This window comes from Anolis sagrei, chromosome 13, assembly GCF_037176765.1.
Source record: "Anolis sagrei isolate rAnoSag1 chromosome 13, rAnoSag1.mat, whole genome shotgun sequence".
Taxonomy (NCBI): Eukaryota; Metazoa; Chordata; class Lepidosauria; order Squamata; family Dactyloidae; genus Anolis; species Anolis sagrei.
Window position 1 is genome coordinate 19086919 of NC_090033.1, and position 20984 is coordinate 19107902.

Genomic DNA, 20984 nt, shown 5'->3' on the forward strand with positions numbered 1-20984 from the left:
CAGCAGTGGAACTCTCTGGCCCAGAAGGAGTGTGGTGGAGGCTCCTTCTTTGGAAGCTTTGAAACAGAGGCTGGATGGCCATCTGTCAGGGGTGATTTGAATGCAATATTCCTGCTTCTTGGCAGAATGGGGTTGGACTGGATGGCCCAGGAGGTCTCTTCCAACTCTAGGATTCTAGGATTCTTGTTTAATCCGGGTTTCTTTCCCAGTTTAGCCTTGCGGACCTTTTCCCTACAGGTGTGGGCTATTTGTTTGAATTCTTCTTTGGTGATTTCTCCCTTTTTCCTCTTCTTGTGCATGTCTCTTTTTTTGGTTTGTTTCCCAATTTCATCCGGATTATTTTCTAAGTTCGTTTTTCAAGCTACAAACTTTGAGTTTTGACCAGAGGCACTGAAGCAAGTGTCTCTGATTTCTGTTTGCTTTGGTTTAATACGCTATTGCTTTGGAGATACTCCTCTGTGTCTGGCTCTTTAAGGCATCTGGGTTCCGACACGGCCTGTGCAATACTCTAACATCCCCCCCGCTCTCTCTCTCTCTCTCTTCTGGAAGCTGAAACAAATGCTTTTCTCCTGGCGGCTATTTCCATCTCGTTCCAATGAACGGCGGGTTTGTATACGTCTTTTTTTCCCCCTTGCCGCTGAGTCGGAATGAGACTGGGGAAGCGAAGCAACACTGCAGCAGATGCGGGAGGCAACGTAACTTCACGATGCGTCCCTGAAGCTCCTCCTGCTCCTCGGTTCCGGAGAAAAGGAGGGAGGGAAGGAGAGGAATTTGGAGAGGAAGCGCCGGGGAAGAAGGGATGCTGAACAGCAGGTTGGACAGTAGGTCGAAGCCAAGGGACTGAGAAGAGGTGCGTCAGAACGAGCGGCGAAGGGCACCCCATGGGTACAGGCGGCGCGCTCGAGTGCGGATGTTGCTTATTGCTTTGACCCTCCGATTGCAAGGTAGAAATTGGGTTCGGCTTCTTGCAACCGTCGAGAGAATGGGCATCTTTTCTGCCCCCCGAAAAGCTGAGATGACCCTAGCTTTGGAAAGGTGAGTCCTTAAGCATCTCAAGGACAATTTGGATGCAAAGTGGAAAACGAGGAAAGGTGAGGAAGGAGACCGTTTCTGCGGAAAAGAGGTGCGTCACAACACGTTTCGGGCACGTTTCGTTCGGGCACTTTTGGGGAAGGAGACCATTTCCTTCGCAAAGTGTCGGATCTGATAGAGGGGCATCACAACGAGAAAAGAGTTTTGGGCACTTTTCGGGTGATTTTGGGGAAGAAGACCCCGTTTCCTCCGCGAAGCGCCGGATCCGATAAGAGGTGTGTCACAACAAGCAACGAGGGGACGTTTCGGGCACATTTCGGGTACGTTTCGGGTATGTTTCGGGCAGGTTTCAGGGACATTTCGGGCACGTTTAGGGTGCTTTTTGGGACGGAAACTGTTTCCTCCGCAAAGCATCTGATAGAAGTGGGTCACAACAAGCAAAGTGGTTACTTTTGGGAACATTTCGAGCACGTTTCGGTCAAGTTTCTGGCATGTTTTGGGGATATTTCGGGCACTTATTTTTGGGTACTTTTGGGGAAGGAGACTGTTTCCTCCGTGAAGCGTTGGATCTTATCAACGAGCGTCACAACAAGCGAAGAGGGCATGTTTTGAGCACATTTTGGGCACATTTTGGGCACATTTTGAGGACATTTTGGGCACATTTCGGGCACATTTTGAGGACATTTCGGGCACATTTTGAGGACATTTCGGGCACATTTTGAGGACATTTTGGGCACGTTTTGGGCACATTTTGAGGACATTTCGGGCACATTTTGAGGACATTTTGGGCACATTTTGGGCACATTTTGGGCACATTTTGAGGACATTACGGGTACATTTTGGGCACATTTTGAGGACGTTTTGGGCACATTTTGGGCACATTTTGAGGACATTTCTGGCACATTTCGGGCACATTTTGAGGACATTTTGGGCACGTTTTGGGGTATTTTGGGATACTTTTGGGGAAGGAGACAGTTTCCTCCATGAAGCATTGGATCTTATCAACGAGTGTCACAACAAGCAAAGAGAACATGTTTTGGGCACATTTTGAGGACATTTCAGGCACGTTTTGGGGTATTTTTGTGTACTTTGGGGGAAGGAGGCCATTTCCTCCATGAAGCATTGGAAAGATCCATCAACGAGCATCACAACAAGCAAAGAGGGCACATTTTGGGCACATGTTGAGGACATTTTGGGCACTTTTTTGGGTATTTCTGGATACTTTTGGGGAAGGAGACAGTTTCCTCCGTGAAGCATTGGATCTTATCAACGGGCATCACAACAAGCAAAGGGCACGTTTTGGGCACATTTCGGGCACATCTTGAGGACATTTTGGGCACGATTTTGGGTATTTTGGGATACTTTTGGGGAAGGAGACCATTTCATCCATGAAACATTGGATCTGGTAGAGTTGCGTCACAACAAGCAAAGAGGTACATTTTGAGAACATTTTGGGTACTTTTGGGAAAGGAAACTCTTCCCCCCCCCCATAAAGTGTCGGATCTGATAGTGTTGCATCACAACAAGCAAAGAGGATCTTATCGACGAGTGTCACAACAAGCAAAGAGGGCACATTTTGAGGACATTTTGAGCACGTTTTTGGGTATTTTGGGATACTTTTGGGGAAGGAGACCGTTCCCTTTGTGAAACATTGGATCTGATAGAGGTGCATCACAACAAGCAAAGAAGGCACATTTCGGGCACATTTTGGGCACATTTTGGGTAAGGAAACTCCTCTGCAAAGCATTGGATCTGATAGTGGTGCATCACAACAAGCAAAGAGGGCACGTTTTGGGCACATTTTGAGGACATTTCGGGCATGGTTTTGGGTATTTTGGGATACTTTTGGGGAAGGAGACAGTTCCCCCGTGGATCTGATAGAGGTTCATCGCAACAAGCAAAGAGGGCACGTTTTGGGCACATTTTGAGGACATTTCGGGCATGGTTTTGGGTATTTTGGGATACTTTTGGGGAAGGAGACAGTTTCCTCCGTGGATCTGATAGAGGTTCATCGCAACAAGCAAAGAGGGCACGTTTTGGGCACATTTTGAGGACACTTCGTGTACGTTTTTGGGTATTTTGGGATACTTTTGGGAAAGGAGACCGTTCCCTTTGTGAGAGGTGCATCGCAACAAGCAAAGAAGACACATTTTGGGTACTTTTGGGGAAGGAAACTCCTCCGCAAAGCATTGGATCTGATAGAGGTGCGTCACAACAAGCAAAGAGGGCACGTTTTGGGCACATTTCGAGCACATTTTGAGGACATTTCAGGCACGTTTTTGGGTATTTTGGGATACTTTTGGGGAAGGAGACCGTTTCCTCTGTGAAGCATTGGATCTGATAGAGGTGCATCACAACAAGCAAAGACGACACATCTCGGGCATATTTTGAGGACATTTCGGGCACGTTTTGGAATATTTTGGGATACTTTTGGGGAAGGAGACCGTTTCCTCCATGAAGCATTGGATCTTATCAACGAGCATCACAACAAGCAAAGAAGGCACGTTTTGAGCAAATTTTGAGGACATTTCAGGCACGTTTTGAGAACATTTTAGGCACGTTTTGAGGGCATTTCAGACACATTTTGAGGACTTTCAAGGCACGCTTTGAGGACATTTCAGGCACGTTTTGAGGACATTTCAGGCTCGTTTTGAGGACATTTCAGGCATGTTTTCAGAATATTTCAGGCACGTTTTCAGAATATTTCAGGCACATTTTGAGGACATTTCAGGCTCGTTTTGAGGACATTTCAGGCACGTTTTCAGAATATTTCAGGCACGTTTTGAGCACATTTCAGGCATGTTTTTGAGGACGTTTCAGGCACATTTTGAGGACATTTCAGGCACGTTTTGGGGATATTTCAGGCACGTTTTGAGCACATTTCAGGCATGTTTTTGAGGACGTTTCAGGCACATTTTTGGGTATTTTGGAATACTTTTGGGGAAGGAGACCATTTCCTCCATGAAACATTGGATCTGGTAGAGTTGCGTCACAACAAGCAAAGAGGGCACGTTTTGGGCACATCTTGAGGACATTTTGGGCACGTTTTTGGGTATTTTGGGATACTTTTGGGGAAGGAGACTGTTCCCTTTGTGAAGCGTCAGATCTAATAGAGGTGCATCACAACAAGCAAACGGCACATTTTGAGAACATTTTGGGCACGTTTTGGGTACTTTTGGAGAGGGAAATTCTTCCCTCTGCAGAGTGTCGGATCTGATAGTGGCGCATCACAACAAGCAAAGATGGTACGTTTTGGGCACATTTCAGGAAGGAAACCGTGAAGCCTTGGATCTTCTCGACGAGCATTGCAAGAAGTAAAGAGGGCACGTTTTGGGCACATTTTGAGGACATTTTGGGCACATTTTTGGGATACTTTTGGGGAAGGAGACCGTTCTCTTTGTGAAACATTGGATCTGATAGAGGTGCGTCACAACAAGCAAAGAAGACACATTTTGGGCATATTTTGGGTACTTTTGGGGAAGGAAACTCCTCTGCAAAGCGTTGGATCTGATAGATGCGCGTCACAACAAACAAAGAAGACACATTTTGGGCACATTTTGAGGACATTTCGGGCATATTTTGGGCACATTTTGAGGACATTTTGGGCACATTTTGAGGACATTTCGGGCACATTTTGAGGACATTTCGGGCACGTTTCGGGCACATTTTGAGCACATTTTGAGCACATTTCAGGCATGTTTTGGGCACATTTTGAGGACATTTTGGGCACATTTTGAGCACATTTCGGGCATGTTTTGGGCACTTTTGGGAAACATTTTGGGCACATTTCGGACACTTTTTGAGGACATTTCGGGCACATTTTGAGGACATTTCAGGCATGTTTTGGGGTCTTCTGGGAAACATTTTGGGCATGTTCCGTGTGCTTTTGGAGTGACGCTGTGTCCTTTTCCTTTGTCCCTCAGATAGCTTGAACTGTGCGTAGTTCATCTGCTCTTCCCCGAAACAAGATTCGACGTTGATCCCGGCTTCTTGGGTTACCTAGTTCCTGTGACCTAGAGATGGGTTCCTAGACGTTGTTCCCGGCTTCTTGAGTTACCTAGTCCCTCGCTCCTGTGACCTAGAGATGGGTTCCTGATCCGCTTTCAAGGAAACGGAGTCCTTGGCGTCTTATTTGAGAAACGCAAAGAGATGAGAAGAAGAGAAGATCTCCCTCGGATCCGGAGTTGCATCACCGGGTTCTCCGCCCAACAGTGGTGAGATCTAGATCCAAACTTGGGAGTCCTTCACATGAGTGATCCGGAAGACCTCGTCGACGGCATGGAGAGCTCCGCCGTGACGTCCAACACGGCGCCCAACCCCATCACCTTCTCGCAGGTGTTTGGACACCAGTGCCAGCTTCTGGAAGCAGGTAAGACCCAGGGCAACGTGGTTGAAGAAGCAGCGGGTCTTCGTGTTTCCACTCTCTTCGTCAGCTTCGGTCAGACCTCTCCATCTGGAAGAATAGCCAGTTCTGGGGGAAACCATTCAAGAAGGAGAAGGACAAGACGGAAGGGGTCCAGGGAATGGTCACCCTTTCTCTCTTCCTCTTTTCTCTCCCTTCTTTCTCCTTTTTCTTCCTCCTTTTCTTCCTCCTTTTCTTCTCTTCCCTCCCTCTCTATTTCTTTCCTTCCTTATTCTTTCCGTCCCCTCTGTGTTTCCTACCTACTTTTCTTTTCTTCTCTTCCTTCCTTTTGTCTCTCTCTGTAATCTCTCCTTTCCTTCTCGGTTTTCTACCTACCTATCTCCTTTTCTTCTCTTCCTTCCTTCCTTCCTTCTTTCCTCTTTTCCTTCCCTCTCTTTTTTCTTTCTTCCTTTCTTTCTCCCTTTCCTCCTATTCTTTCTTTGTTCCCCCTTCCCTCTATTTTTCCTACCTCCTTTTCTTTCTTACTCTCTTCTCTTCCTTCTTTCCTTCTCTCTCTCTCTGTAATATCTCCCTTCTCTCCCTCTTACCTATCTTTCTCCTTTTCTTCTCTTCCTTCCTTCTGTCTTTCTTCCCTCCCTCCCTCCTTTCCTTTCTTTCTCCCTTTTCCCTCTTCCTTCTTCCTCCCCTCTATTTTTCCTACTTCCTTTTCCTTTCTTACTCTCTTCTCTTCCTTCTTTCCTTCTCTCTCTCTGTAATCTCTCTCTTCCTTCTCTGCCTCTTACCTACCTATCTTTTCTTCTCTTCCTTTCCTCTCTGTTTCCTTCCCCCTTCCCTTTCTTTTTCTTCCTTCCTTCCTTCCTTCCTTCCTTTCTTTCTCCCTTTTCCTTCTTCCTTTTTTCTCTGCTTCCTACCTTGCTTTCTTTGTTCCCCATTCCCTCTATTTTTCCTTCCTCCTTTTCCTTTCTTACTCTATTCTCTTCTTTCCTTCTCTCTCTCTGTAATCTCTCCCTTCCTTCTCTGCCTCTTTCATATCTTTAGAGGTTCTTCACAAGAATGTCTGGTCATCTGTCGGGAGGGCTTTGGTTGTGCTACAGATTCAGGATTGGACCGGATGTAATAATATATAATATAATAATATATAATATAACAATATAATATAATGATTTAATATAATAATATATAACATAATAATATATGATATATGATAATATAATAATATTTAATATAATAATATATATTATAATAATATGTAATATAATAATATAATGATATATGATATATAATAATAATATAATATATAATATATGATATTTAATATAATAATATATGGTAATAATATATAATATAATATAATAATATAATAATATATGATATATGATAATAATATATAATATAATAATATGTGGTATATGATAATATAATAATATATAATATAATAACATAATAATATTTAATATAATAATATATAATATAATAAAATATAATAAAAGATGATATTTGCATAATAATATGTGATATATGATAATATAATATATAATATAATAATATAATATAATAATATAATAATATGATATATTTTAATATAATAATCTATGACGTCGAATGAATGCAGCCTGGCACCCTTTCAACCGCTCCAGCTCAACGCTATGGTATTCTGGGAGTTATAGTTTGACAGAGAAGCCTTTCTCAAAGTCCTTGGCTCATTTAACCGCAGCTGGCGATGCTAGTCCTCATGAATATGGATGGAGGAGCGTTTTGCTTTGCCAACGGGGAAAGAATCCTGACAAATCGCTTTAGAAAGGAAGGAAGGAAGGAAGGAAGGGAAGAAGGAAGGAAGGAAGGGAAGAAGGAAGGAAGGGAAGAAGGAAGGAAGGGAAGAAGGAAGGAAGGGAAGAAAAAGGAAGGGAAAAAGGAAGGAAGGGAAGAAGGAAGGAAGGAAGGGAAGAAGAAAGGAAGGGAAGAAGGAAGGAAGGGAAGAAGGAAGGAAGGGAAGAAGGAAGGAAGGGAAGAAGAAAGGAAGGGAAGAAGAAAGGAAGGGAAAAAGGAAGGAAGGGAGGAAGGAAGGGAAGAAGGAAGGAAGGGAAGAAGGAAGGAAGGAAGGAAGGAAGGAAGGAAGGAAGGAAGGAAGGAAGGGAAGAAGAAAGGAAGGGAAAAAGGAAGGAAGGGAGGAAGGAAGGGAAGAAGGAAGGAAGGGAAGAAGGAAGGAAGGGAAGAAGAAAGGAAGGGAAAAAGGAAGGAAGGGAGGAAGGAAGGGAAGAAGGAAGGAAGGAAGGAAGGAAGGGAAGAAGAAAGGAAGGGAAAAAGGAAGGAAGGGAGGAAGGAAGGGAAGAAGGAAGGAAGGGAAGAAGGAAGGAAGGGAAGAAGAAAGGAAGGGAAGAAGAAAGGAAGGGAAAAAGGAAGGAAGGGAGGAAGGAAGGGAAGAAGGAAGGAAGGGAAGAAGGAAGGAAGGAAGGAAGGAAGGAAGGGAAGAAGGAAGGAAGGGAAGAAGGAAGGAAGGGAAGAAGGAAGGAAGGGAAGAAGAAAGGAAGGGAAGAAGGAAGGAAGGGAAGAAGGAAGGAAGGGAAGAAGAAAGGAAGGGAAGAAGAAAGGAAGGGAAAAAGGAAGGAAGGGAGGAAGGAAGGGAAGAAGGAAGGAAGGGAAGAAGGAAGGAAGGGAAGAAGAAAGGAAGGGAAGAAGAAAGGAAGGGAAAAAGGAAGGAAGGGAGGAAGGAAGGGAAGAAGGAAGGAAGGGAAGAAGGAAGGAAGGGAAGAAGAAAGGAAGGGAAGAAGAAAGGAAGGGAAAAAGGAAGGAAGGAAGGGAAGAAGGAAGGAAGGGAAGAAGGAAGGAAGGGAAGAAGGAAGGAAGGGAAGAAGGAAGGAAGGGAAGAAGAAAGGAAGGGAAGAAGAAAGGAAGGGAAAAAGGAAGGAAGGGAAAAAGGAAGGGAGGGAGGAAGGAAGGGAAGAAGGAAGGAAGGGAAGAAGGAAGGAAGGGAAGAAGAAAGGAAGGGAAGAAGAAAGGAAGGGAAAAAGGAAGGAAGGGAGGAAGGAAGGGAAGAAGGAAGGAAGGGAAGAAGGAAGGAAGGAAGGAAGGAAGGAAGGAAGGAAGGAAGGGAAGAAGGAAGGAAGGGAAGAAGGAAGGAAGGGAAGAAGGAAGGAAGGGAAGAAGGAAGGAAGGGAAGAAGAAAGGAAGGGAAGAAAAAGGAAGGGAAAAAGGAAGGAAGGGAAGAAGGAAGGAAGGAAGGGAAGAAGAAAGGAAGGGAAGAAGGAAGGAAGGGAAGAAGGAAGGAAGGGAAGAAGGAAGGAAGGGAAGAAGAAAGGAAGGGAAGAAGAAAGGAAGGGAAAAAGGAAGGAAGGGAGGAAGGAAGGGAAGAAGGAAGGAAGGGAAGAAGGAAGGAAGGAAGGAAGGAAGGAAGGAAGGAAGGAAGGGAAGAAGAAAGGAAGGGAAAAAGGAAGGAAGGGAGGAAGGAAGGGAAGAAGGAAGGAAGGGAAGAAGGAAGGAAGGGAAGAAGAAAGGAAGGGAAAAAGGAAGGAAGGGAGGAAGGAAGGGAAGAAGGAAGGAAGGAAGGAAGGAAGGGAAGAAGAAAGGAAGGGAAAAAGGAAGGAAGGGAGGAAGGAAGGGAAGAAGGAAGGAAGGGAAGAAGGAAGGAAGGGAAGAAGAAAGGAAGGGAAGAAGAAAGGAAGGGAAAAAGGAAGGAAGGGAAAAAGGAAGGAAGGGAAGAAGGAAGGAAGGGAAGAAGGAAGGAAGGAAGGAAGGAAGGAAGGAAGGAAGGAAGGAAGGGAAGAAGGAAGGAAGGGAAGAAGGAAGGAAGGGAAGAAGGAAGGAAGGGAAGAAGAAAGGAAGGGAAGAAGAAAGGAAGGGAAGAAGGAAGGAAGGGAAGAAGGAAGGAAGGGAAGAAGAAAGGAAGGGAAGAAGAAAGGAAGGGAAAAAGGAAGTAATCAATATAAATATATTATCTAATAGAATACAATAATAAATTATATTATGCAATTATATTAATATAAGAATAGTAATATAATATTATTATATAATTAAAATAAGACAATTATAATAAAATAATTTAATATAGTAATCTAAATAATTATATGATATTATATAATACAATACAATATTATATTATATATTTATAATATAAGAATAATAATATAATAATATTATATAATTATAATAAAATAATATAATAATAAATATAATTATATGATACCATATAATACAATAATAAATTATATAATAATGTTATATAATTAAAATAAGACAATTATAATAAAATAATCTAATGTATATCTATATCTATGTATATAATAAAAGTCAAAACTTGTATGCGGAGGACAAAAGTGTGGCGGGAGGAGTATGTGCCAGCGTTTTGATTGGCTGCTGCAGTGGTGCTATTTGCATATGGTCTCTGATTGGCCAGCTTCAATAGGAGCCCCTGGTGGAGAAAAGAGTTCATGGCAGAAACGGGGACATGAGAAGGAAATTTGCATATGGTCTCTGATTGGCCAGCCTCAAATCCAAGATTCCGAGATGACAAAAGAGAGGAAAGGAAAAGGCCGGGGGGTGGGGGGGCTGAGTCAGATAATTACCAATACAGACCAGACTTGGCACACAAAGCCCCCATGACCCACTCAACATCCTACTGCAGTTTGGAGGAGGATGAACCATGGATGATGGGACTTGCAGTACCATCACTCACATTCTGAGACCGCTGTTAACCTCATCCAATGACTGATCAGGACCAAACTTCGCGCATAGACCTCTCATGACCCACTTTACGCCTGGTGTGGTTTGGTGGGGGATGGACCATGGATTATGGGACTTGCAGTACCTTTGCTTAATTCTTGAGACCACTGCAACCCTCATCCAATTACCAAAAAATACCAAACTTGGCACACTGAGTCTCCATGACGCACTCTACATTCAGGTGCAGTTTGAAGGAGGATGCACCATGGACGATGGGACTTGCAATACCTGCACTCCCTACCTAAGACCATTATAACTGCCAACAATGATGGATCAGGACCACAATTTACACAGAGAGCCCGCATAATCCACTCTACATCCTGGTGCGGTTTGGAAGAATTTGAAAATGGATGATGGGACTTGCAGTCACTTCACTCACTTCCTGAGACCACTGAGATCCTTGCCAATGACTGATCAAGACCAAACTTGGCACACAGAGTCCCCATGACCCACTCTACATCCTGGTGCACTTTTGAGGAGGACAGACCATGGATGATGGGACTTGAAGTACCACCACTCCCTTCCCAAGACAGCTGCAACCCTCATCTAATGTCTGATCAAGATCAAACTTGGCACACAGAGCCCCCATGACCCACTCTGCATCCTGCTGCAGTTTGAAGGAGGATCGACTTTGGATGATGGGACTTACAGTACCATCACTCACATTCTGAGACCGCTGTTAACCTCATCCAATGTCTGATCAGGACCAAACTTGCCACATAGACCTCTCATGACCCACTTTACCTCCTGGTGTGTGTTTGGCTGGGGATAGACCATGGATTATGAGACTTGCAGTACTTTTGCGCAATTCCTGAGACCACTGCAACGCTCATCCAATTACCGATAAAGACCAAACTTGGCACACTGAGTCTCCATGACGCACTCTACATCCAGGTGCAGTTTGAAGGAGGGTGCACCGTGGACGATGGGACTTGCAATACCTGCACTCCCTTCCTAAGACCATTACAACTGACAACAATGATGGATCAGGACCACAATTTACACAGAGACCCAGCATGACCCACTCTACATCCTGGTGCGGTTTGGAAGAATTTGACAATGGATGATGGGACTTGCAGTACCTTCACTCACTTACTGACACCACTGCCACCCTCATCTAATGACTGATAAAGACCAAACTTGGCACACAGAGCCCCCATGACCCACTCTATATCCTGCTGCTGTTTGTAGGAGGATGGCCCATGGATGATGGGACTTCAGGTACCTTCACTCACTTCCTGAAAATAATGCAGCCATTATCCAAAGACCAATAAAGTCCAAACTTGGCATACAGAACCGCCATTACCCACTTTCTCTAATAACCCGGGCAACGCCGGGTCCCCAAGCTAGTATATAATAAAAGAGAGTGTTTGTTTGTATCGGACAGAGGAAGGGCGGTGTATGTGGCAGCGTTCTGATTGGCTGCCACTGTGGTCTCTGATTGGCCAGCCTGAAAGTTCCAAGATTCCGATTGGCTGGGCAGTGGTGCTATTTGCATATGGTCTCTGATTGGCCAGCTTCAAGAGGAGCCCCTGGTGGAGAAAAGAGTTCATGACAGAAATGGGGACCTGAGAAGGAAATTTGCATATGGTCTCTGATTGGCCAGCCTCAATTCCAAGATTCCGAGATGACAAACAGAGGAAAGGAAAAGGCCAGAGGGGGCGGAGTCAGAAAATTACCAATACAGACCAGACTTGGCACACAGAGCCTGCAAGACCGACTCGACATCCTACTGCAACCATGGATGATGGGACTTGCAGTACCATAACCTCATCCAATGACTGATCAGGACCAAATTTGGCACATAGACCTCTCATGACCCACGTCCTGGTGTGGTTTGGCCGGGGATGGACCATGAATTATGGGACTTGCAGTACCTTTGCTCAATTCTTGAGACCACTGCAACCCTCATCCAATTACCGATAAAGACCAAAATTGGCACACTGAGTCTCCATGATGCACTGAAAATCTTGGTGCGGCTTGGAGGAGGATGCACCATGGACGATGGGACTTGCAATACCTGCACTCCCTTCCTAAAACCATTATAACTGCCAACAATCAGAATGCTGACCACAGTTTACACAGAGAGCCCGCATAACCGACTCTACATCCTGGTGCGGTTTGGAGGATGATGCACCATGGACGATGGGACTTGCAGTTCCTTCACTCACTTAGTGAAACTACTGAGACCCTCATCCAATGACTGATGAAGACCAAACTTGGCACACAGAACCCCCATGGCCAACTCAACATTCTGGTGAGGTTTGGGGGAGAACAGACTATGGATGATGGGACTTCAAGTACCTCCACTCACTTCCCAAGACTGCTGCAACCCTCATCTAATGACCAATCAAGACCAAACTTGGCACACAGAGCCACCATGAAAGACTCTATATCCTGGTGCTGTTTGGAGGAGGACGGACAATGGATGATGGGACTTGCAATACCTTCACTCACTTCCTAAAACTACAGTGACATTCATCCAAATACCAATAAAGACCAAACTTGGCACAGAGAGCCCCCATGGCCAACTCAACATTCTGGTGATGTTTGAGGGAGACTATGGATGATGGGACTTGCAATACCTTAACTCACTTTCTGAGACTGCTGTGACCCTCATGCAATGACTGATCAAGACCAAACTTAGCACACAGAGCCCCCATGACCCTCTCTCCATCCTGGTGCAGTTTGGAGGATGATGGACCACAGATGATGGGACTCACAGTACCTTCACTAACTTCCTGAGACCACTGCGAGCCAAATAAATAACTGATAAAGACCAACCTTGATATACAATTCCTTTCCCTAATAACCCGGGCAGCGCCGGGTCCCCAAGCTAGTATAGTAATAAATATAATTATATGATATGATATAATACAATAATAAATTATATTATATAATTATAAGAATATAAGAATATAAGAATAATATTATAGAATTAAAATAAGACAATTATAAAATAATTTAATATAGTAATAAATATAATTATATGATATAATACAACAATAAATTATATTATATAATTATAATAAGACAATTATAATAAAATAATCTAATATAGTAATAAATATAATTATATGATATGATATAATACTATAAATAATATATTATATAATTATAATAATATAAGAATAATAATATAAGAATAATATTATATAATTAATATAAGACAATTATAATAAAATAATTTAATATAGTAATTAATATAATTAATTATACAATACAATTAATACAATAAATTATATGTATTAATAATAATAGTATAATAATAAAATGATCTAATCTAATCTAAAATAGTAATATATATAATTATATGATATAATACAGTAATATATTATATAATATAATAATAATTTTAAATAATTAAAATAAGACAATTATAATAAAATAATCTAATATAGTAATAAATTTAATTATATGATATTAGGAAAGGACATGAATAACCCAGGAACAGAAACTATAGTGTTACGTATTGTCATTCATTTCTGCATGAGTGGGACTAGATGTCCTCTGGGGTTCCCTCCTTTCCCAAGTTCTGCTCACAATGGAAGCCAATGGAAATCCTCCTCCAGCTCAAGAGTCGGGATGCATTAAGGTTTCCGTATGCACTTTGGCTTCCCAGCAATTAATCTTGCATGATTACAAGTTGTTTCTTTCCTCCATCTCTCCATCGCTTAGGAAAACAATTCCGCGGGGTTCTAGATTAGACTTGACAAATAACTCAAGCTCTAAATTTGGGGCTGGTGAAGAACCATTGTTCTAGATATTGGGCAGGGGAAGAACTGGTCTAAATGTGAACTGGTGTTCTAAATCTGAGCTGACCAAGTACATGTGTTCTAGACCCCAGCAGGTAAAGAGTTGATGTTCTAGATCTTGCCTGGTGGAGAACATGTGTTCTAGATTTTTTCCAGCTAGAGTTGATTAAAATAACTTGAATGGTGGAACTGACCAAGTACTTGTGTTCTAGACCTGGACAGGTAAAGAGCTGGTGTTCTAGATCTGGTTTTTATTGGGTATCTGGGTTCTAGATTTTCCCCAAAATAGTCGATTAAAAAAAGCTTGAATGGTGGAACTGGTGTTCTAAATCTGAGCTGACCAACTACATGTGTTCTAGACCCCCAGGCAGGTAAAGGGTTGGTGTTCTAGATCTGGGCTGATTGAGAACCTGGGTTCTAGGTTTCCCAAATAGTGTTGTTTGAAATAGCTTGAATGGTGGAGTGGAGTTCTAAATCTGAGCTGACCAAGTATGTGTGTTCTATATCTGGAGACAGAAAGCTGTTGTGTTCTAGATCTTGCCTGGCCGAGAAAATGGGTTCTAGATTTTCCCAGGTAGAGGAGTTTAAAATAGCTTGAATGGTGGAACAGGTGTTCTAAATCTGAGCTGACCAAATACATGTTCCAGAACAGGACAGGTAAAGAGCCAATGTTCTAGGTCTGGTTTGATTGAGTATATGGGTTCTAGATTTTTCCCAAAATAGACTTGATTGAAAAAGCTTGAATGGTGGAACTGGTGTTCTAAATCTGAACTGACCGTTCATATGTTCTAGATCTAAACAGGTAAATAGTGTGTTTTCTAGATCTGGCCTGGGTTCTAGATTTTCCAGGAATATAGTTGATTAAAATAGCTTGAATGGTGGAACTGGTGTTCTAAATCTGAGCTGACCAAGTACATGTCTTCTAGACCTGGGCAGGTAAAGAGGTAATGTTCTAGATCTGGCCTGATGGGGAACCTGGGTTCTAGAGTTTTCCAAAATAGAGTTGATTTAAAAATTATTATATTACTTATTTGCTTTATTTTTATATTGCTTTTCTCAGCCCTTGAGCAACTCCAAAAAGCTTGAATGGTGAAATTGGTGTTCTGAATCTGAGCTGACCAAGTACATGTTCTATATCTGGGCAGGTAAAGAGATTGTTTTCTAGATCTGTCCTGGTGGAGAACATGAGTTCTAGATTTTCCCAAAAGAGCTCCAACGATAGAACTGGTGTTCTAAATCTGAGCTGACCAAGTACATGTTTTTTACACCTGGACAGGTAAAGAGTTTGTGTTCTAGATCTGGTGGAGATCCTGGGTTCTAGATTTTCCCAAAATAGAGTTGATTAAAAAAGCTTGAATGGTGGGACTGGTGTTCTAAATCTGAACTGACCAAATGCATATGTTCTAGATCTGAACAGGTAAAGAGTGTATGTTCTAGATCTGGCCTGGTGGAGAACCTGGGTTCTAGATTTTTCAAAAAATAGTTTATTAAAATAGCTTGAATGGTGGAACTGGTGTTCCAAATCTGAGCTGACCAAGTACATGTGTTCTAGACCTGTAGGGTAATAATAATAATAATAATAATAATAATAATAATAATAATATGAGCCGAGAGTGTGATGCTGCAGCGAGAAAGGCCAATACGATCTTAGGAATAGAGCATCTGGGAAGTCATTATATTATATAGTCCATTGATCTAGGAGTCTTAATAGGCCGTGAACATGGGCTAAAAGTGTGATGCTGCAGCGGAAAAGGCCAACGCCATTCCAATCTGTGTCCGTAGGAATAGAGTGTCCATGTCAGTCCAAAGGGGGTTGGACTGGATGGCCTTTGGGGGTCCCCTCCAATGCAATGCTCTGTGTGCGCTTCCGATATGATCCAGGAGAGGGAAGCAAAGAGGGAATTTGGTCTCTTCATTCAGAAATCCAGATGACCCTCTCTGTCTTTGCTTTCCCCTTTTCTCTTCCTTTCTATCCCTTCTTTCCCTTCTTCTTCCTTCCTTCCTTTCCCAGTGACATCAGAGAGGGCCACTTCACCTAGAAAACAGCCATGAATACTTTGACTTTTCTATGTACAGATTCCTGCGTTGCAAAACAATCCGGCCCAGCAACCCTTCTCCTTCCCTTCCTTCCTTCTTTCCTTTCTCTTCTCTCTCTCTTTTTCCATCCTTTTCTTCCTTTCTTCCCTAGTTTTACTTTATCTCCCTTCCATCTCCTTCTTTTTGCCTGCTTTTCCTTCCTCCCTTTCTTCTTTCTATTCTTGCTTCCTTCCTTCCTTCTTTCCTTCTTTCCCTCCTTCTTTCTTTCCTCCCTCCCTGCCTTCCTTCTTTCCTTTTCCCCCACCTTCTTCCCTTCCTTCTTTCCCTTTCTCCTTCCTTCCTTCCTTCCTTCCTTCTTTTCATCCTTCCTTCCTCCCTTCTTTCTTTCCTTCCTTCTTTCCCTTTCTCCTTCCTTCCCTCTTTCCTTCCTTCCTTCTTTCCTTCTTCCCTTCTTTCTTTGTTTCCTTCCTTCCCTTTTTTCTTTCCTTCCTTCCCCCTTCCTTCTTTCCTTCCTTATTTCCCTCCTCCTTCCCTTCTTTCTTTGTGTCCTTCCTTCCTTTCTTCGTTCCTTCCTTCTATCTTTCCTTCTTTCCTTCCTTCTTTCCCTTTTTCCTTCCTTCCTTCCTTCCTTCCTTCCTTCCTTCCTTCCTTCCTTCTTCCCTTCCTTCTTTCTATGTTTCCTTCTTTCCCTCCTCCTTCTTTCCCTCCTCCTTCCTTCCTTTTTTCTTTCCTTCCTTCCCCCTTCTTTCCTTCCTTCTTTCCTTCCTTCTATCTTTCCTTCTTTCCTTCTTTCTTTCCCTTTCTCCTTCCTTCCTTCCTTCCTTCCTTCTTCCCTTCCTTCTTTCTATGTTTCCTTCTTTCCTTCTTTCCCTCCTTCTTCTCTTCTTTCTTTGTTTCCTTCCTTCCTTTTTTCCCTTCCTTCCCCCTTCTTTCCTTCCTTCTTTCCTTCCTTCCTTCTATCTTTCCTTCTTTCCCTTTCTCCTTCCTTCCTTCCCTCTTTTTTTCCTTCCTTCTTTCCCTTTCTCCTTCCTTCCTTCCTTCTTTTTTCCCTTCCTTCTTTCCCTTTCTCCTTCCTTCCTTCCTTCCTTCTTTCCTTCTTCCCTTCCTTCTTCCCTTCTTTCTTTGTTTCCTTCCTTCCTTTTTTCTTTCCTTCCTTCCCTTCCTTCTTTCCTTCCTTCCTTCTTTCCTTCCTTCTATCTTTCCTTCTTTCCCTTTCTCCTTCCTTCCTTCCTTCCTTCCTTCCTTCCTTCCTTCCTTCTTACCTTCCTTCTTTCTATGTTTCCTTCTTTCCTTCTTTCCCTCCTTCTTCCCTTCTTTCTTTGTTTCCTTCCTTCCTTTTTTCCCTTCCTTCCCCCTTCTTTCCTTCTATCTTTCCTTCTTTCCTTCCTTCTTTCCCTTTCTCCTTCCTTCCTTCCTTCCTTCCTTCTTTTTTTCCTTCCTTCTTTCCCTTTCTCCTTCCTTCCTTCTTTCCTTCTTCCCTTCCTTCTTTCTATGTTTCCTTCTTTCCCTCCTTCTTCCCTTCTTTCTTTGTTTCCTTCCTTCCTTCCCCCTTTTTTCCTTCCTTCCTTCCTTCCTTCCTTCCTTCTATCTTTCTTTCCTTCCTTCCTGTCAGAGTGAGACCCTGGGGTCTATGCGCAGTGGAATGGAGGTTTCTAGATCACACAGACGCAAAACAAGACTCACTGCAGTTTTCAGTTTCAAAAATAACAAAGTTTACTTAGCACATCTCAAGACAGGTCTACTTCCAAGCGGGCTACATCATGAAGGCTACAAAGCACAGCACACAACAGCTTCCGGAACATCTGCTTATCTCATTCCTCTCTGGTTGGATCCTCCCTTTTTCTTCCCAGGCAGGAAAATTTGTTATCTAACTTCTGTCAAGGTCCTGACACTTCCTTCCTTCCTTCCTTCCTTCCTTCCTTCCTTCCTTCCTCTCCAACAATACACTCCGTCCCTAGCCACGGCCACTTTGCGATGGCACCATTGTGCGGTCTCTTCTTTCGATCCCGAATGTTCCTCTGACCCGTGTTCGACCTCTCCTCCCCGCGACCCCTTTGCTCGGATGGATCCTCGTAAAAGATAATTGCAAAGGAAGACGACCTGGAGACTTCCGTCCATCACAACCCATCCCTTCCCTGCAGCTGGCTCCGCTGGGATTCCCTTCTTTCCTTCCTTCCTTCATTCATTCTCTCTTCATGTCTTCCTCCCTCATTCAATTCCTTCCTTCCTTCCTTGTTTTCTCTCTCCCTCCTTCCCTCCTTCCTTCCCTCCTTCTTTTCTTCCTTTCCCTCTTTCTCCATTCCTCTCTTCCTGGCTTTCTTTCTTTCTTTCTTCCTCCCTCCCTCCCTTTTCTTTCTCCTTTTTTCCTTTCCCTCTTTCTCCCACCTCCTTCCCTCCCTCATTCCTTCTTCTTTTTCTCACCCTCTCTTTCCTTCCTTCCTTCCTTCCTTCCTTCCTTCCTTCCTTCTTTTCCCTCTTTCTCCCTCCTCCCTTCTTCTCTCCATCTCTTTTTTCCTTTTCTCTCTCCATTGTTGCCTCCTCCCTTCCCTCCTCCCTCCCTTTTCTCTCTCTCTCCTTCCTTCCTTCCTTCCTTCATTCCTCCCTCCTTCCTTCTTTCTCCCCTTCCCTGTCTTCCCCTCATTCCTTCATCCTTTTCTCTCTCCTTCCTTCCTTCCCTCCTTCCTTCCCTCCTTCTTTTCTTCCTTTCCCTCTTCCTCCATTCCTCTCTTCCTGGCTTTTTCTTTCTTTCTTCCTCCCTCCCTCCCTCCCTTTTCTTTCTCCTTTTTTTCCTTTCCCTCTTTCTCCCCACCTCCTTCCCTCCCTCATTCCTTCTTTCTTTTCTCACTCTCTCCTTCCTTCCTTCCTTCCTTCCTTCTTTTCCCTCTTTCTCCCTTCTCCCTTCTTCTCTCCATCTCTTTTTTCCTTTTCTCTCTCCATTGTTGCCTCCTCCCTTCCCTCCTCCCTCCCTTTTCTCTCTCTCTCCTTCCTTCCTTCCTCCCTCCTTCCTTCTTTCTCCCCCTCCCTGTCTTCCCCTCATTCCTTCATCCTTTTCTCTCTCCTTCCTTCCTTCCCTCCTTCCTTCCCTCCTTCTTTTCTTCCTTTCCCTCTTCCTCCATTCCTCTCTTCCTGGCTTTTTCTTTCTTTCTTTCTTCCTCCCTCCCTCCCTTTTCTTTCTCCTTTTTTCCTTTCCCTCTTTTTCCCACCTCCTTCCCTCCCTCATTCCTTCTTCCTTTTCTCACTCTCTTCTTCCTTCCTTCCTTCCTTCCTTCCTTCCTTCTTTTCCCTCTTTCTCCCTCCTCCCTTCTTCTCTCCATCTCTTTTTTCCTTTTCTCTCTCCATTGTTGCCTCCTCCCTTCCCTGCCCCCTCCCTTTTCTCTCTCTCTCCTTCCTTCCTTCATTCCTCCCTCCTTCCTTCTTTCTCCCCCTCCCTGTCTTCCTTCCTCATTCCTTCATCCTTTTCTCTCTCCTTCCTTCCTTCTTTCCTTCTTTTCCCTCTTTCTCCCTCCTCCCTTCTTCTCTCCATCTCTTTTTTCCTTTTCTCTCTCCATTGTTGCCTCCTCTCTTCCCTCCCCCCCTTTTCTCTCTCTCTCCTTCCTTCCTTCATTCCTCCCTCCTTCCTTCTTTCTCCCCCTCCCTGTCTTCCTTCCTCATTCCTTCATCCTTTTCTCTCTCTCTCCTTCCTTCCTTCTTTCCTTCTTTTCCCTCTTTCTCCCTCCTCCCTTCTTCTCTCCATCTCTTTTTTCTTTCTCTCTCTCCACCCTTCCATTCCTGCCTCCTTCCTTCCCTCTTTCTCCCTCCCTTTTCTCTCTCTCTCCTTCCTTCCTTCATTCCTCCCTCCCCCTTCTTTCTCCCCCTCCCTGTCTTCCTTCCTCATTCCTTCATCCTTTTCTCTCTCTCTCCTTCCTTCCTTCTTTCCTTCTTTTCCCTCTTTCTCCCTCCTCCCTTCTTCTCTCCATCCCTTTTTTCTTTCTCTCTCTCCATCCTTCCATTCCTGCCTCCTTCCTTCCCTCTTTCTCCCTCCTTCTCTTTTCTCTCTCTCTCCTTCCATCCATCCTTCCTTCCTTCCTTCCTTTCCCTCCTCTTCCTGTCTTACTCCTTCATTCCCTTTCTTTTTTCCTTCTCTCCTTCAATCCTTTCCTCTTTCCTTCTCCTCTCTCTCTCCCTCCGGTGCCGAAAAATATAGGTTGCTATGGCAATGCAATGTAGACACTCCACGAGTGCCGAGGCCGAGCGGCCCGTTATCTAACATTGGCCTTGTCTCCTTTCTGCCAATTAACCACATTTTTTAATTAACGAATGGGCGATTGGATTTGCATAGGGAGCTGCGCCGTAATCTCTCCTTCCGCCCTTTGCTGTCCGTCTTCCGAAGCCGCTTGCGGCGGATTTCTTTCTACTAGGAAGCCTCAATGTTGTGCCGAACGGGAGAAGAACGAAATGCCAGAGCTGCAGGGTCCCTCATTCCTTCTTCCTCTTCTCACTCTCTCCTTCCTTTCTTTCTTTCCTTCCCTCTCCATCCTTGCCTCCTTCCTTCCCTCCTCCCTCCCTTTTCTCTCTCTCTCTCCTTCCTTCCTTCCTTCTTTCCTTCTTTCCTTTCCCTTCTCTTCCTGTTCCGAACGGGAGAAGAACAAAATGCCAGAGCTGCAGGGTTCCTCATTCCTTCTTTCTTTTCTCATTCTCTCCTTCCTTCCATCCTTTTTTCTTTTCTTTCTTTCTTTCTTTCTTTCTTACTTTCTTTCTTCCTTTTCCTCTCCTTCCTACCTTCCTTCCTTCTTTCCTTTCCCTTCTCTTCCTGTCTTCCTCCCTCATTCTGTTTTTTTCTTCCTTCCTTCCCTCTTTCCCTCCCTCCATCTTTCTTTACTTTCCCCTTTTTCTCCATCCCTCCCTTTCTTTTCTCTCTCCTTCCTTCCCTCCTTCTTTTCCCTTTTTCTCTTTCCTCTCTTCCTCCCTTTTCCTCTCTTCATCCTTTCATCCTTGTCTTCTTCCTTCCCTCCTCCCTCCCTTTTTTCTCTCTCCTTCCTTCCTTTCCCTTCTCTTCCTGTCTTCCTCCCTCATTGTGTTTTCCTTCCTTCCTTCCTTCCCTC

At 43.8% G+C, this 20984-nt stretch overlaps 1 protein-coding gene across 5 annotated transcripts in view; it reads left to right on the plus strand.

Moving 5' to 3' along the window:
* The first annotated feature begins 518 nt into the window (after positions 1 to 518).
* Positions 519 to 20984, plus strand: part of KAZN (kazrin, periplakin interacting protein) — a 187796-nt gene continuing 167330 nt past the window's right edge. For 2 of the 5 annotated variants that reach the window (XM_067472863.1, XM_067472866.1), the window contains exons 1-2: positions 522 to 1352; positions 4956 to 5401. In XM_067472863.1, coding sequence (XP_067328964.1) covers positions 5281 to 5401 — 121 coding nt within the window. In that variant the 5' untranslated portion in view covers positions 522 to 1352; positions 4956 to 5280. Of the gene's footprint in view, positions 1353 to 4955; positions 5402 to 20984 lie in introns of all 5 variants that reach the window. The other 3 variants (XM_067472867.1, XM_067472864.1, XM_067472865.1) reach the window with 3 other exon arrangements.